Source organism: Pezoporus flaviventris, unplaced genomic scaffold (genome assembly GCF_033815535.1).
Source record: "Pezoporus flaviventris isolate CSIRO_AGI_PZ_B2104156 unplaced genomic scaffold, CSIRO_AGI_Pfla_v1 ptg000001l, whole genome shotgun sequence".
Taxonomy (NCBI): Eukaryota; Metazoa; Chordata; class Aves; order Psittaciformes; family Psittacidae; genus Pezoporus; species Pezoporus flaviventris.
In genome coordinates, this window is record NW_026892549.1 from 38,247,757 (window position 1) to 38,262,803 (window position 15,047).

Sequence of the window (15,047 nt, forward strand, 5' to 3'; positions counted from 1 at the left end):
TTAACACATTGAAAATAATAAATAGAGCTGTGTTTCATTGACTGACTTCCATCTCCGTCCACATCACAGACCTACTTTCAGCCCACTGAAGCAGAGCACACTGGGAGGGCTGACTCTGTGGACATTGACATTCATCAGCCCAGAGAGCCTGCAGATGCGCAGCTGCAAGCACAGCCACGTAATCGTCATTTACAGATGATTGTATTTTTAGAATCATCTAGTTAAGCCCTATTTTCCTGACTTCAAAGACAGTTTTATGGTAGCTCACCTGTTCCAGCTTCACCTTGTTAATTAGTGACCTCTTCCTTCAAACACAGGCAGGTGCTCCAGCCAGCAACAGGCACCAGGTATTGCCCAGCAACACCTTTCTAACAGGAGCACCACAGCTGCTTTGGGGCAAGTCATAGGATACACGAGAACTGTACCCATCTCCTAAATGCTTTTCACCTGAACATGAATAAATTCATAGTTGCAGGTTTTCTCTTTTCCTTTGTTATTCAACAGAGACTACAAATATAGTATTCAGGAAGCAAATTCCCATTATATTTGGTGCCTATTTCTACTCCATCATCACCTGCACACTACTTTCTACAGCAACTTAGTGTATATTTTTACCTTTCCCCCACATAACTGCAAGAATAGACTACTTACAAACCTCCTATTAACAGACCTTTCTTTCAGATCATTGTCCCTCTGTACTCATTTACCTCGCACTGTATTTATTCACAATACCTTTGCAGCAGAAAAAAACCCTAAATTAAAAACTAACTCAGCTGCAATAAATAACACTGCTGCGTGAATTTGCTTTCTCATTGAACAAAGGAAGCTCAGTGAAGCATTGGCACGTTTCTGCATCAGACTGCAAGTGAGCAACAACTGTTAGAGCTTTATCTTGGTACAATGCTGCTGACTGCTTCAATTAAGCTACTACATTCTTCTTTATTTAGACACCTCCTGCAGCCCCAACCAGTACAGCAGATGAGCACTTTTGACAGTTGGTACTCCTACCTCAACACCCTTTCGCCAGCCTACAGGGAGGTGTATAGTGAGTGGAACACGATTTTCAACCAACTATATATTCCCACTTTTTATACATCCGTGAAAACAACAAGCTTGCCTGAACGTTCATTTCTTTGCCTCAGAAAGCTAACTTGCCACCTACCTTACAGGTAGATTAGTCAATAATGATGCAACATTTGGTGAAGCATACATTAACATAAGTAACAAAAATAATCTAACAGCAATGCTCTGAACTTCACCCCTCTGGGTCCTGCTCAGTAGTCACCTCATCACAGCACTGCAGGTTACTGTTGCACTGGCAGATGTATGTTTAGGTTACCTTTTAATTTACTCCAACATAAAGGTTGCTGACAGATGATCAGCTGCCAAGGTGCAGCCTGCCCCCCTGCACAGACATGATGCAGGAGCCTCTGCTCTCACCCGGCACAGCCGAGGCAGAGGCTCCCAGGCCACGGCCTCACCACTCCTGTGGTGGCTGCCACAAGTCCTCTGCCCAGCTCCTCCACCGGCTGGCCCCAGACATCCAGGCACAAAGCATGCACAAACTGACTGAGACAAAGCATTAAACAACACAGGGCAAGAGATAAACACCCAATTATAGAGCTTTGAGGTGAAGTAGGAGAGATACGGAGCAGACATCAATAACACCACACCCCCAAAGCCAAGTTAAAACACACTTACCGTTTCTGTTGGCCGCCTGCAGCAGACCAGGCCCCACCAGAGCACAGGGTCATTCCCACACAGAATGCAGCACCTACCACACTGCCCAAACCCAGCCCAGGGCTGGGGCTTTCCACACCAGAGGGCCTAGGGGCACCAATGGTGCTAGGAGGGCCTGACTGCCCCAAGGAGCCTCAGCTGTGGCCACCAACCCCACACCTGGGCTGCAGGCAGCACATGCAACCCTGCCCTGGACCCCTCTCACTCTCTACCCCACACAAACCAGCATCCCATACATACAGGCATACAGGTTCTGCCCCAAACAACCAAGTGACTTCTTGAAGTACAAGCACCTCAGGAGTCTTAAGCATCACTTCTACAAAGCACCGGAAAGCAAGCAGTCAGGAGCTCAAGACCAACCCTCTCCTTTTGAGTGAGTGAGCAGCATTTTCTCTCCTCCTTTTCCAGGTGCTTCTTATAGCCTAAGTAAGGGCAACAGACATTTGTAACATCACCCTGCCGCACAGCTGCTGAAATGCACACAGAGCATGGAAATTCAAAGTACAAATCTGTTTTTGCAATACACCTTTATTTTTCTTTTTAACCTTTGCAGTCATCTTGGAGTAATCATCATGTAAACAGTAGGATGGGATGGGATTACATTGAGTCATATGCAAATGGCTCTAGAACAACTTCAATGATTATGACAAGGCATTATAAATAACTTCTCTTAATAATATATTTGCCATTTTCAGTACAATAAAGAGCTGCCGCTTATCTAGGATTAGCTAGGAAGTAGTTTAAATTGTAACCTCTGAGAAACATGTCTCCAAATTTCAAAAGTCTTTCTAAGCTTCACTAGCTTCATAACATCTATGTCACAGGTTAAGCATAAGACTACTTGGGTTAGAAGTGTTTTCTTTGTAACAGAGTTTTACTCGATCATTGCACAAAGCCCTACCATTTTCACTCCACCTTGGTATTTTGCAGAACTTCAAGTAAAGCTTCAGTTCCGTTCTTCAAGTTTTTATCACCTGTATGAAACCAGTTTCTATCATTAAGGGTACATTGGATCAGAGATGGACACAGTAAGTGTTCTACCTTAATGACAACAGTTCAAAGTAGTTCTAGCTCATAGACCCCCCCAATAAAGCATAGTCAAAATACTCTAACACCTTTGCTACTGTATGTCCTCTCCCTGCTCAGATAACTATACTTATATATATTGTACCACATGTATGGTACTTCCAGAAAATGGAGATTATTTATTTAAGCAGCCTCAGGCACATTCTTAAAACATTCTCTGCAAGGCACCTCCCACTCCCCTGACAATCAGTTTGTGGACCGGCTTTCAAACACACAACCAACAAAAGTTTGCTAATGCCTAATTAACTGATTTCAAAAAAACCCCTAGAAGTTACCAAATAGTTCAAAGGTATACCTGAAACTTTTTTAAATAATGGGAGATTAACTGCAAATAGCACATAATCAAGTCAAATCAGTTTCTTATTACTAGGATGTGTAATGCATAAATATATGAAAAATAAAATTCACAGTTTTAAAACTAGAATTCAAGTTTGGCTAGTAATTCTTAACTTTCATATTTATGTTAATTTTTAAATAGAACAGAACAGAGGCAGTATTATCAACCACAAGTATAGGGAAAATAGTATCACTCAAAGTTTATGAAAGAAGTAAGCTTGATAGAAAATTCCTTTTGTAACCAATAAATACAGCCACCTGAGTGCATTTCCACAGGCTTTTCACTTAGGGGGAATCCAAATCAACTGCTGAGAGACATTTAGTAGCATTCTGAATGTTAGCAGCAGCGGTGCAGCTGTGGGCTTTGCTTGTTCTGACTTTGTGAATTGCTAGATAATGAAGCAGAACTCAGTGTGTGGAGCATTAATTTTCCTCTGCATCTAAGCTGGCCTCTTCGCAATCTCACAATTCAGCTTGTGGTCAGGGGACAGACATCAGCTGACACTTAACTGAGCAAACCCAATCAGTTTCACTTCATCAGGAATCTCAGTGCCATCACAGCCAGAAGCCTGCAAGTACAAACAGAAATATTTAGTGTATCACCCTACAAAGAAGGATTTGACAGCCAGGCTATAAATCTTCACTGTATTGATTAGTCAGCACACAGCTTACTTGAAGGAAAGCTTTCAGACTGCTTGGTGTATCCTCCATCAGCATCAGTCAACTGCATCCTTAATTTTAGCAAACTCTTAATATTAAAAATTTGAAAAAAATATTGACAAATGAACACTTAAAGGCCTAAATTCTTTAACCCAAACTTTCCAGACTGAAGCCAAATTTGCTTTTTCTCATGAGTACACTGTTTTCACTCATAAAATGCAAATAATCTACATCTGTATAGAGTCCTTTTACCATAGTGATGTGGACACCAAGTATCTTTTGTGTCCAGCTATCAAGTCTGTCTGGAATACCAACCAACTGAATTTTTAAACAAGAGATTGAAGCAGTCTATAAAAGTAAGTATTTAAGTATTAATATTTTCATCTCCTTTCTGATAGTAGTCTAGTACTTAAAATTGTACAGCTGAGATTCTTCAGTAAAACCCATACAAACTGGCACAAGTAATCAGCTTATTTTTCACAAATAACAGTAAAAGCACCTTGCTCAGGAATTAACTGTTACTGTAAATCTGCTTTAAAAAAAATTACACACACTGTAGGCAAAGTATTTTTATATTTTGAGTTTTAAATACAAAAATTACTTCTCTAGGACAGAATTCACTAGATTTTAAATAAAGGGTGTTTATTATGCATTCTTCACCTGTGTGGTAGATAAATCAAAATAAGAATACAATTGGATGAACAGCATATAATGGTAAATCACTTATGACAGATGCTTTCAGACTCCTTGGCACATCCCCCATGAAAATTCTGAATAACTGGTTCACCCTATAAAAATGCTCTTGATCCTTTTATACACTAGTAGCAGTTGAACCCTTTAGTAGAATTGGTTTGTGTATACTCAATGTAAGGAAAAAAGCTCTCAGACTGTGCACACAAGGTGCACTGAGTGACATTATCCGTTGAGTTTTCATGACCAAAATTAACTCATTTGATATTTGTGGAAGCATTACATCAGGCTAGTCCTTCAAATTTACTTTGATCAGACACAGAGAACAGAGGTTCTCTCTTCAGATAGTATTTTCACAGATCTTATCCACTGAAGCAAAAGTTAAAGGTCTGAGATCATCACCATTGACTACTATTAAGATATCTCAATGGCTTTTGGATTGCGAATTTACTAAATAAAATGTATTTGAATTTTGCCCTTAAGACATCATTCTGCATCTGGCTAGCTATCTATCTCCTCAAAGGTATGCTAAGTAACATACCTTATCAATAAATATTGGCTAGTATTGGCTTGTATTTTGTGTTTAGCATTAAGTACTACTATTATACACTAACTGAACATAAAAGAAAAGCTCTTAGTATTTGCAATTCACTGTTTAGTGACTGAATGCATTATTTCAACTCTGGGTTTTCCTCCCCTTTTCATATGAAAAATCCTTACATAAAATGCAAATTCTGCTGCAAAATAATTGAGCGTTACCAAGATTAGTTGTGTATTAAAGCAGCCTCCTTCCAAAGTGTGGACAGCTGGATCCTGAAGGGAAGTCATCAGTCTCTGTTAGCCAAGACAACTAAGGGAGGTTTAGTACTAGATATTTATTCTGTAGAATGACATCATTGTAAGATGAAATATGCACCATCCAAAAAATATGCAAGAAGGTGATCCAACCTTAAGGACAGATTTATCCAGGCACCTTAAATAACTTTGTTTACTATTCTGGCAATAGTTAAAGACAAAACCCGTTAAGACATAAGGTGTTTTTTTTTTTTCCACAAAGATGAAAACGCTTGCTGTCTGAATACAAATATTATATACCAGCAAAACACCAGCAAAAGCAATCTGCAAGCAGCGAGATACTAACCAGGTTCCTTCTCCACAAATATTAGTAACTAGTCCTAGATCGAAGATGACTTTTCAGTTGAATTCCCTGAATGGATATGGGATTAGGTACATTTTGACTTTGAATCCCCATGAAATATTTACTAACAAAATGTGTCTAATCAAGCTGTATACAAGTGCTCTCAAATTCAGTTAGACCTTGTTAAGAGGAAACAAAAACTCAGTAGGGCATACAAACAAATGACAGAGTTCTCCTAGGCAACAATTAATTTAGCAACTCCACCACACAATATAGAAATGGGCAGAAACGGAACATATATTTAATCCAAGAATAAGCATAAATTAAGATACTTCTTGTGGGTATATTCTTTTCCTTGGAAGTAGGGAACTAAACCAACTAGGTTAAAAATATCAAGAAGAAACTTAAGTTAAAAATTAACCTCAGGAATTGCTACCTAGTCAATAGAACTTGAGAAGAACAAAGACATTGATTCTGGATTGTCTATTAATTCTGATTATGGTAAGGAGTAGGATTATAACAGTGTTCACTCACTGGAATTTGAAATACCATGTGAGGTTAACTGCACCCCACCAACAAATTCAACTGAATCTCAGAAATACCCAAACCTAAATTTTCAAGTGGGTTTGTTTTTAACATATATAAACATTAGCAGGATACTATGGGATATTACATTTTGAAATCTCAAGCCTCTATTTTAAGCATGTGAACTAGAAACCCAGTTTTCTACAGAGCCTCTGGAGTATCTACATATCTAAATGCTCTTGGTGAAATGCCACTGACTACACAACAAAGCTAAGTCAGATGTTTAGACAGCAAGAACACAGATCAGCTGCAAAAAGAGAAGCACCAGCCTTTAAGCTATATTTAGTTAGATTACTTTGTTTCTGCAGCCCTTACCAAGTTCTATGTCCTTATTTCCACACACACACACACACCCTCCCCCCCAACCCTTTCTCAAAAGAAAGATGCAAGTTCTAGTGGTTTTACTGGACTGCAGAAAAACTGAAAAATTAGGGAAAATGAGTCCAAATTATTTGGTGAGTTAAAACTACTCAATTCTATATGGAAAAAATTACATAGGAAGAATAATCCTGAAATCCTGAATCAATACATTATCATCAAGTAGGTCACATACTCTAAAAATGGCTCCCTACAGCCCATCTGAAGCAGCTGATTTTATAAACAACGGTGAGACTCTGGAAACCTGCTTATCTAACAGCCATTCAATCTAGCCTGAGTCACTCTCAGCAAGGGGTGCTGTAAACTAATTGGTAAGAGTTTGGTATTTACATTACTAATCATTCAATAGCTTTAGGTATGTAAATTTTTCAACATAATTTTAGCAAGAAATGAAAACAAATACAGTACAACAATTCTTCATTAAGTTTTAGCAATGAAAATGTATTACTATTAATCTATCAGGATAGCATCAAAATGGGCCAAACTTAGGACTCATAGACCAGGCACACAAAACAGAGCACAGACAACAGTCTCAGGGTCTGCTGTACATACAGAAAAGAGAAAGAGGTAGGGAGGGAGAAACAGCATTGGGAACAGTGAGAATAAGATCAACTTGCAAGTGAGGATGGCCAACTGAAAGATGCTTGAAGGAAGAACTAAGGAGAAGCAAGCAGTGGAGAGAGCAACTTGCATGTGAGCCAAATGGCAGCAGGTGTTGGAAAAAATGGGACTGGAACAAAACGTCCATTAGCAGAGGTCGCTTCACCCAGGCCAGAGCTAAGGGAGTGGAAGGGAGTTAACCTAACAACTACAGTTTTCACTGCTTTACTTGTGTCTGCCATTCTTCCCAAGTGGTTTGTCCCTGCAGTTTCTCACCTAAACCTCAGACTTCCTCAGAACTCATGTGAATGAACCTCCTTTCACCAGCATGGTTATGGAGCTGTTTGACTGTACATATCCCTAATGTCCTGTCAAAACAGAATGTAGGGATTTCTCTCACACATGGCAATTTCAATCACCTTGCCTGTCAACACATTTATTCAGCAAAATAGCTGCAAATGAGATAAAAACCAGACTCTGTGTGAATACTGTGATAATTGATTTGTTTCTTCCCTTCATGCTTTTACTTACCAATTTAAAAGTCAATGTTTTCAAGGCCTTTGGATCATCTACTATCTTCTGTAAGTTAGCAGCAACTGTAAAATAAAGTATGAAAAAAATATTATTTACAGAAAATTGCATTCAACATCAAGCCTCATGTTGCATCTTCTATTTAATTCTACACACATACATGTCTGTAAATTACCACTTGAATCATTTCATCACTCTCTAGAGCTGTCATTTGAAAGTCAGAGGGCAGTTGGTCTGCCATAAATACTACCTCCTTTCTTTTTCAGTCACTGATACGTTGTGACTATGGGAACTGATTCAGGGGAAAAAAATCTGCCTGAAAACCACATGACAGGAAAAAAAAAGTAACTACTGAATTTTAAGCTTAGTCTATTCTATAAACAATTAACAATCACACAACTGCAAGTGCCAGGAAAACAGGAGATTAATGCAGCCAAGGAAAACTTGATGGCTGTCATTATTTATATATCATGTTTCTACTATAGCCAGGACCACCATCTGCATAAGCTTCCAGATGCCTGAGCTCATTGTCCCCTCTTAATTTCTGTTTCTCCTGGCTCTATGTGTGCGCTTCTGCCCCTTTTTTGGCTGGCATGAGTACCCACACAGACACTTGGATCTTGGCAAGATCTTGGTTTTACAGCTCACTACCAAAAGAAAAATGAGCAAAAATGAGAGTGATCCTCAAACTGCTTTCTCAGTAAGCATGAGAGAGATTTGCAATATAACAGCAGTAAACAGTTTAACTACGTCTACAGAGCCCGAGTGTCCAGAGAAGGAAGCTGTGTGCCGTAACAGAAACAGCAGGCAGGGAATAAGTCCTTGAAGACAGAGGAGGCAGGAAAATAATAAACCCTTTTCCTATCAAGACACTTAAGTTACATTTTCAGCTGGTCTATTATTTACAATATTGCTACCATTAATCTTGATCAAAAAATTGGCTGCTTTCAGCTTTGTACCTTTACTAAACTTGCTCCCCCCCAGCTTTGCACATAGATGTTGAGCTACCTGAAATCTTGAGCCCACTGAGAGCTTTTGGTCAAGACTGACTTACGAGCACAAAATGCCATCAACAGGACATCAGCATGAGATAAAGACTCCATGCTTGACAGGGATGTTTAGACAAGATTATAAAAAGGAAATAAACAGGTATTAAGCAGCAGACATTTTTTAGTACACTGACTAGGTAAGTACTGTAAAGCAGAGATGCAAGAAACCAGATGTTCTCCATGAATACTTCTCACAGACTTCACAGGGTGAAAGATATACAGCAAACATTCGCATGTTGAATGTCGTATTGCTACAAACTCAGGCTCCTACTTCCTCCATCTTCTAACATCACAATGAGAAAATTTTCACTCCTACCAATGCCTGATCATATATAATTTACGGTGTAGTAACAGATATTGGCCTCACAGGGGTAAGTTCAGTATTTGGCCAGGGAAGTTAAGAGAAGTAAATGATTAGGCAAATCTACCACTATCAAATGCAAAACAATTTTTTTGGGGTCTCTCTTCTCTATACCACTGAAATGGCACCAAGAATTGTTTATGCACCTGTAAAAAATTTTACCAGGGATGGAAAGGTGTTTGAAATTAAAAACAAGCCTTCAAAGGAAGCACAAGATACCTTTTGTATATAACACATTTTGGAAAAAAAAAATTAACTTTCACAGTTAACTACTGGCACTACAATAGAAATACTTTCTGTTTCTGCTTTTAAAGCTTCATTATTCATAATCTCCTTTATTCTAGTCATTACAAAGTTTTTATTTTAATCACACAATTCATTTCCACAATCAGTAAGTCAATTTTATTGCAATACATCCTCCTACCTGATGAAATACGTGCAAATACAGATAATGCTTTTCATTACAATTAATACTTAGAACCTCATATGTAGGCAAAAAGGAGTGTTCCGCCTCATAGCTCCTGAAGTCAGGATAGAAGAGCTTCAATTTTTTATGTCTTAAAAATCTATAAAACAGGATCAGGCACTCAAGAGCAGCTCCAGCTCACCCAAATCCCTGTAAAAGATGTTTTATAAAAAACTCAATAAAAAAGAAAGAACAAATTCTCTAGCTACTGTTAAGCTGGCTTCACTGAAATGGAGTCAGCGCTACAAAACCAGATAGGGGCTGGGTCCTAAACTCAAAGATTTCTAGCTTCACCAATTTTAAAATGTTGAAAGAAAGATGAGCTTCAAATGTACGCTCCTCTTCAGGAGTGGGAGCCTTTCATTTACTGTTGAGCAGCTGTGGAACAGCTAAGGCAAGTCAGCAGGCTGCTAGGCTAATTTTGCCTGAATGCAAAACCTTCCAGCTGCCCTTAAGCAAAGTTACTGGCAAAGTTATTGTTACTGCACTTACAAATAGCAGCCCATCATCAGCAAGTGTTTCAATGAACTACCATACAGTGTAAAGCAGCACTGAGGACTTAAAAAAACCCTATCTTGCCTGATGATTCTTTACCAGGGAAGAAATTAAAATCTACAAAGCAAAAAAAGCAAAAGATAAACTAGGAATGTATGTAAATGGTTAACTCTAATTACTTTTTCTAATTATTATTTAGACACCATAACAGAAAGGAGCAATATTTTAGATGGATAGCATTCTCCAAGAAAACTGCTTTTCAAGGAACAGTGCTCATTAAAAGGCTGCAGGGACACAGTTTTATTTGTTCACTTGTCTTTACATGTAATATGAATACAAGCCAAAAAACTTTTATATATAAAATGCTAGAGAAGCATCTGAAGCAAGCATATGAAATATGCTTTATTTTTGCTTCTCTGATGGGCCGTAACTAAAGCAGGCATATTTAATCAAATAGAAGATTAGGAGGATTTAAGGGAGTAATGCCAGATGTTTTCAGGCTATGCTTGAAAACGAGAAAGCAGACCTGCAAAGAGGCCGTAATATCAGAAAACAAGTTCACGTTAAAAATAGTCACACCTGCAGTTTCCTGCAGAGAGATCTGTTAAATTTCAATTATATACATTCAATACTTTTCAAATAAAACTAGTATTTCGTGCGACTTCTGGTACTCTGTGGCTTATATTTTCTGGTCTTTACAGAATGGCAGTAAAAATGCTTTTGCCAGAATAACGTCATTAATCCTGTTCAAGGCACCATGAATGCGAATCCCCCTAAAGGCACACTTTTTCTGCAAAATCAGAAAGAGTACGTAAGTAACATCAACCAAGAATCAAATACGTGAGTGCAATTAGCTACCAGAACCATACAGTCCTGTTGGTATCTTTTTATTTTTTCAACTCCTTGCTTTTGTTTTGCTAGGTCCTGTGCATTCTTACTAACATACTTCTAAAAAATGGGGACTATTACTAAACTTAAAAAGAGTTTGGACCACTAAGTATGCAAAGTCTCCTAAAAGACACAGAGGAATTCATGCCAGACGCAGGCTCACAACAGTAAACAATGTTCTTGCGTACAAGCACTTCCGGCTACTGTTCAGCCCTATTCAGAATTACTGACCGCATCAGGCAGGAAAGAAAAGCAATTCTTTTAAATTGTAACTGCTACTAGGCGTTACTGAAGAACATCTCCCCCAGCTACTAAATTTATGCTCAATTTATGCACATCAAGGAAAATGATTTACAAGGTCAAGACCCACCAACTGTCCCAGTACACAGTTCACATGCAAAGTTTTAATTTGCCTTAAAGTTTCTAAAAGCAGGTGAACTCAACCACATCTGCAAACACTAGGGAGAAAAATAACCATCCCATTCTCACCACCTCTCCCTCCCCCATGCCCCTAACAAATCTTCTATTTCAAGTCAGTGAACAAAGTCAATTTAATACAGTAATGCTCTTCCCTCAAGTGAACAGGAGTTTCACATTAGGAGTTTCCAGAGAGAGAGGAATCTTTCTCTCCACTGACACTTAAATTATCTGGAAAAGCGGTGAGCGTTGTAAATATATGTCTCTGGATTCTACTTTACGCTTTATCTCCAAGTTAAGTATACTACAGCTCCTACTGACAAAGCCGTTTTTTCTTTTAAGTACACAGGAGTCATGCCTTGGATAATGTACTTCTGAAATTCATAGCAGATTAGGTTGCCTGAAAGCAGCACTAATTGACAATGTCAAATCCTATTGGGAATTCACTTTTTCCTCAAGGCCTGGCTATAGTAGACTCAACTTTATCTTGCAGAGTGTTTTCTCAAGATGTTATGGCCATGCTCCTATAAAAGTCAGAGGAAACACGAACAAGACAACTACAAGAAAAAATTAACTGGTGATGGAAAAAGCTTTGCCAGCAATAACCTCAAGTAAAGAGAATCACAGAAGTTAGGGTTGTAAAGGACCTTAAGATCATCCAGTTCCCACCCCCCTGCCATGGGCAGGGACACCTTACCCAAGACCAGGTTGTTCAAAGTCCCTTCCAACCTGACTTTGAACACCGCCAGAGACAGAGCATTCACTTCTTTGGGCAACCTCATTCCAGTGCCTCACCACCCTCACAGTAAAGAATGTCTTCCTTGTATTTAATTTCAAAATTATATCTAACTTTCCCTGTTTAAGTTTGAACCCATTACCCCTTGTGCTACCACTACAGGCCCTAATGAACAGTCCCTCCCCAGCATCCCTGTAGGCCTCCTTCAGATACTGGAGGTCCCCATGTGCCTTTTCTCCAGGCTGAACAGCCCCAACTTTCTCAGCCTATCTTCATACAGGAGGTGCTCCAGCCCCCTGATCATCCTCGTGGCCCTCCTCTGGACATGTTCCAACAGTTCCATGTCCTTTTTATGCTGAGGGCACCAGAACTGCACACAATACTCCAAGCGAGGTCCCACGAGAGCAGAGTAGAGGGGCAGGATCACCTCCTTTGACCTGCTGGCCACGCTCCTTTTGATGCAGCCCAGGATACGGTAGGCTTTCTGGGCTGTGAACGCACACTGAAGCCAGCTCATGTTAAGTTTCTCATCAACCAACACCCCCAAGTCCTTCTCTTCAGAGCTGCTCTGAATCTCTTCTCCACCCAACCTGTAGCTGTGCCTGGGATTGCTCCAACCCAGGTGTAGGACCTTGCACTTGGCATGGTTAAACTTCATAAGGTTGGCATCTGTCCACCTCACAAGTGTGTCGAGGTCCCTCTGGATGGCATTCCTTCCCTCCAGCATATCAACCGAACCACACAGCTTGGTGTCATCGGCAAACTTGCTGAGGGCGCACTCAATCCCACTGTCCATGTCAGCGACAAAGATGTTGAACAAGACCGGTCCCAACATCAGTTCCTGAGGGACACCACTCGTTACTGGTCTCCAGCCGGACATTGAGCCATTGACCACAACTCTTTGCATGTGGCCATCCATCCAGATCTTTATCTACCGAGTTGTCCATCCATCAAATTGATGTCTCTCCAATTTAGAGACAAGGACGTCCTGCGGGACAGTGTCGAACACTTTGCACAAGTCCAGGTAGATGACATCAACTGCTCTATCCCTGTCCATCAGTTCTGTAGCCCCATCATAGAAGGCCGCCAAATTGGTCAGACATGAATGGCCCTTAGTGAAGCCATGTTGGCTATCACCAAGCACCTTGTTGTTTTTCATATGCTTTAGCATGGTTTCCAGGAGAGTCTACTCCATGATCCTGCCAGGCACAGAGGTGAGGCTGACTGGTCTGTAGTTTCCTGGGTCTCCTTCCATCTTCCCCTTCTTGAAATGGGGGTTATATTTCCCTTTTTCCAGTCATCAGGAACTTCACCTGCCATGATCTTTCAAATACGATGGACAGTGGCTTAGCAACTTCATACAGTATACTTCAAATCATGCCTTGGAGCAAAACCCTTCTTCAAACATTAGCAGCAGTTAGCAAAATAGGCTTTTTGTTGTTTACAACAATAAATGAGGTACCTTTCTGCTTCCTTCAGAAGGCTCCTGTAGTACATATAATCAATCTATGTACCACTAATCATTCCAGGTTCTTTTGCAGATTTTGCTCAGTGACAAATGGTTCTGCCATTGTCAAAGTAAGTGTCTGCTTAAGAACATACAATAGGATAAAACATCAAACCGAGCATATAAATATACACAACAAAGGCTGCTAATTGCAGATGTAATAAATAAAACTTCCACACAATATAGCATGCATATTTATGTAGAATATACTACAAATCACTCTTTGCTAGATGAAAATTTTGGCCAACCACATCAGTTATAATTTTTACATAAGTGATCAATACAAGCTGAGGTAACAGAACAAAAAAGGCCATCTTCAAGATCACAAATAAATATGAGAGAATAAGCATACTCTGAGCAGTCTCAAGGAGCTGTTTTGCTCCTGTAACGTGACAGGACTCTGCCTGGTTATTTAAAATTCTTAACACAGCATGAAACCTAACCCTAATGACTTCTGAATAGGGAAACTGGAAAAGTTAAAATTAATAGGACAGTAAATAAAGCTATGATGTGAAGTACAGTGGAACTATTTCCAGCACAATGCCGACCCAGCCAACTGAGCCGGAGCCATCTGGCACAAACAGAATCCAAAACTTGAGATGATATTTCTGGGGTGCTCTCAAAAGAATAATGATTCATCCGCTTTTCCATTTTGAAAAGAATGGATGGGGAACCTTCTTAGGTTCAATGGTTTGCAAAGCTGTTGAATATTGTAATCCTGAAATTCAGATGTGAGGAAAGGGAAAACATTATTCAGGCACAAAATTGCTGTCACGAAAACAAACAAACAAACAACCAACCCTGAGCTCTGAGAAAATGAAAAATATTTTTAATAAGTGAAAAGTGAAATAATTTGCGTTTAGTCCAAAACTCAGTCTATAAGAAACAGCCACCTTCAACTACTCCCTACTTCATCATCGGTTTTGCTGTTAGAGAGGCCAAACTCAGAGCTCCACAGAGTTATTGGCTTTCCTGATGATGGTTTCAAATGTTACCTCTTCCCCAACTGTAGGCAGTTATTTTGCCATTTTCATCTGATACATGGAGTTCTACATAATTAACTGCCTTGGGAGTCTGACGATTTGAGGATTAACACTGTATTCTTCTATGTGGGTCTTAGGAAGCAGGATGCTTGAGTGACAGGGAATACTTCTCAATGGAATTATCACATATTCAGCTGCTGGTAGGGCTTTTCTCTGAAGGGCTGAATTTATTATTCACTCTCTTAAGGCAGTTTCAATATTGCAAGAGGTTCACTGCAATATATAAATTCATTTTTATTTCATACTGCACAGTGGTTTTCATGCACTTGCAAGTTCATAACAAAATCAAAACTAAGTTTTAAAACCTAGCTAGCTATGGATTACAGTATGCAAACAATCAG

General features: G+C 39.5%; 1 protein-coding gene across 5 annotated transcripts in view; it reads right to left on the minus strand.

Moving 5' to 3' along the window:
• Nucleotides 1-3,035: 3,035 nt before the first annotated feature.
• The window catches only part of STK39 (serine/threonine kinase 39), a 110,456-nt gene continuing 98,444 nt past the window's right edge, over nucleotides 3,036-15,047 (minus strand). For 3 of the 5 annotated variants that reach the window (XM_061452604.1, XM_061452595.1, XM_061452619.1), the window contains 2 exons: nucleotides 7,745-7,809; nucleotides 3,036-3,731 (listed from right to left, as the gene is read on the minus strand). In XM_061452604.1, coding sequence (XP_061308588.1) covers nucleotides 3,657-3,731; nucleotides 7,745-7,809 — 140 coding nt within the window. In that variant the 3' untranslated portion in view covers nucleotides 3,036-3,656. Of the gene's footprint in view, nucleotides 3,732-7,744; nucleotides 7,810-15,047 lie in introns of those variants that run through there. The other 2 variants (XR_009743192.1, XR_009743190.1) reach the window with 2 other exon arrangements.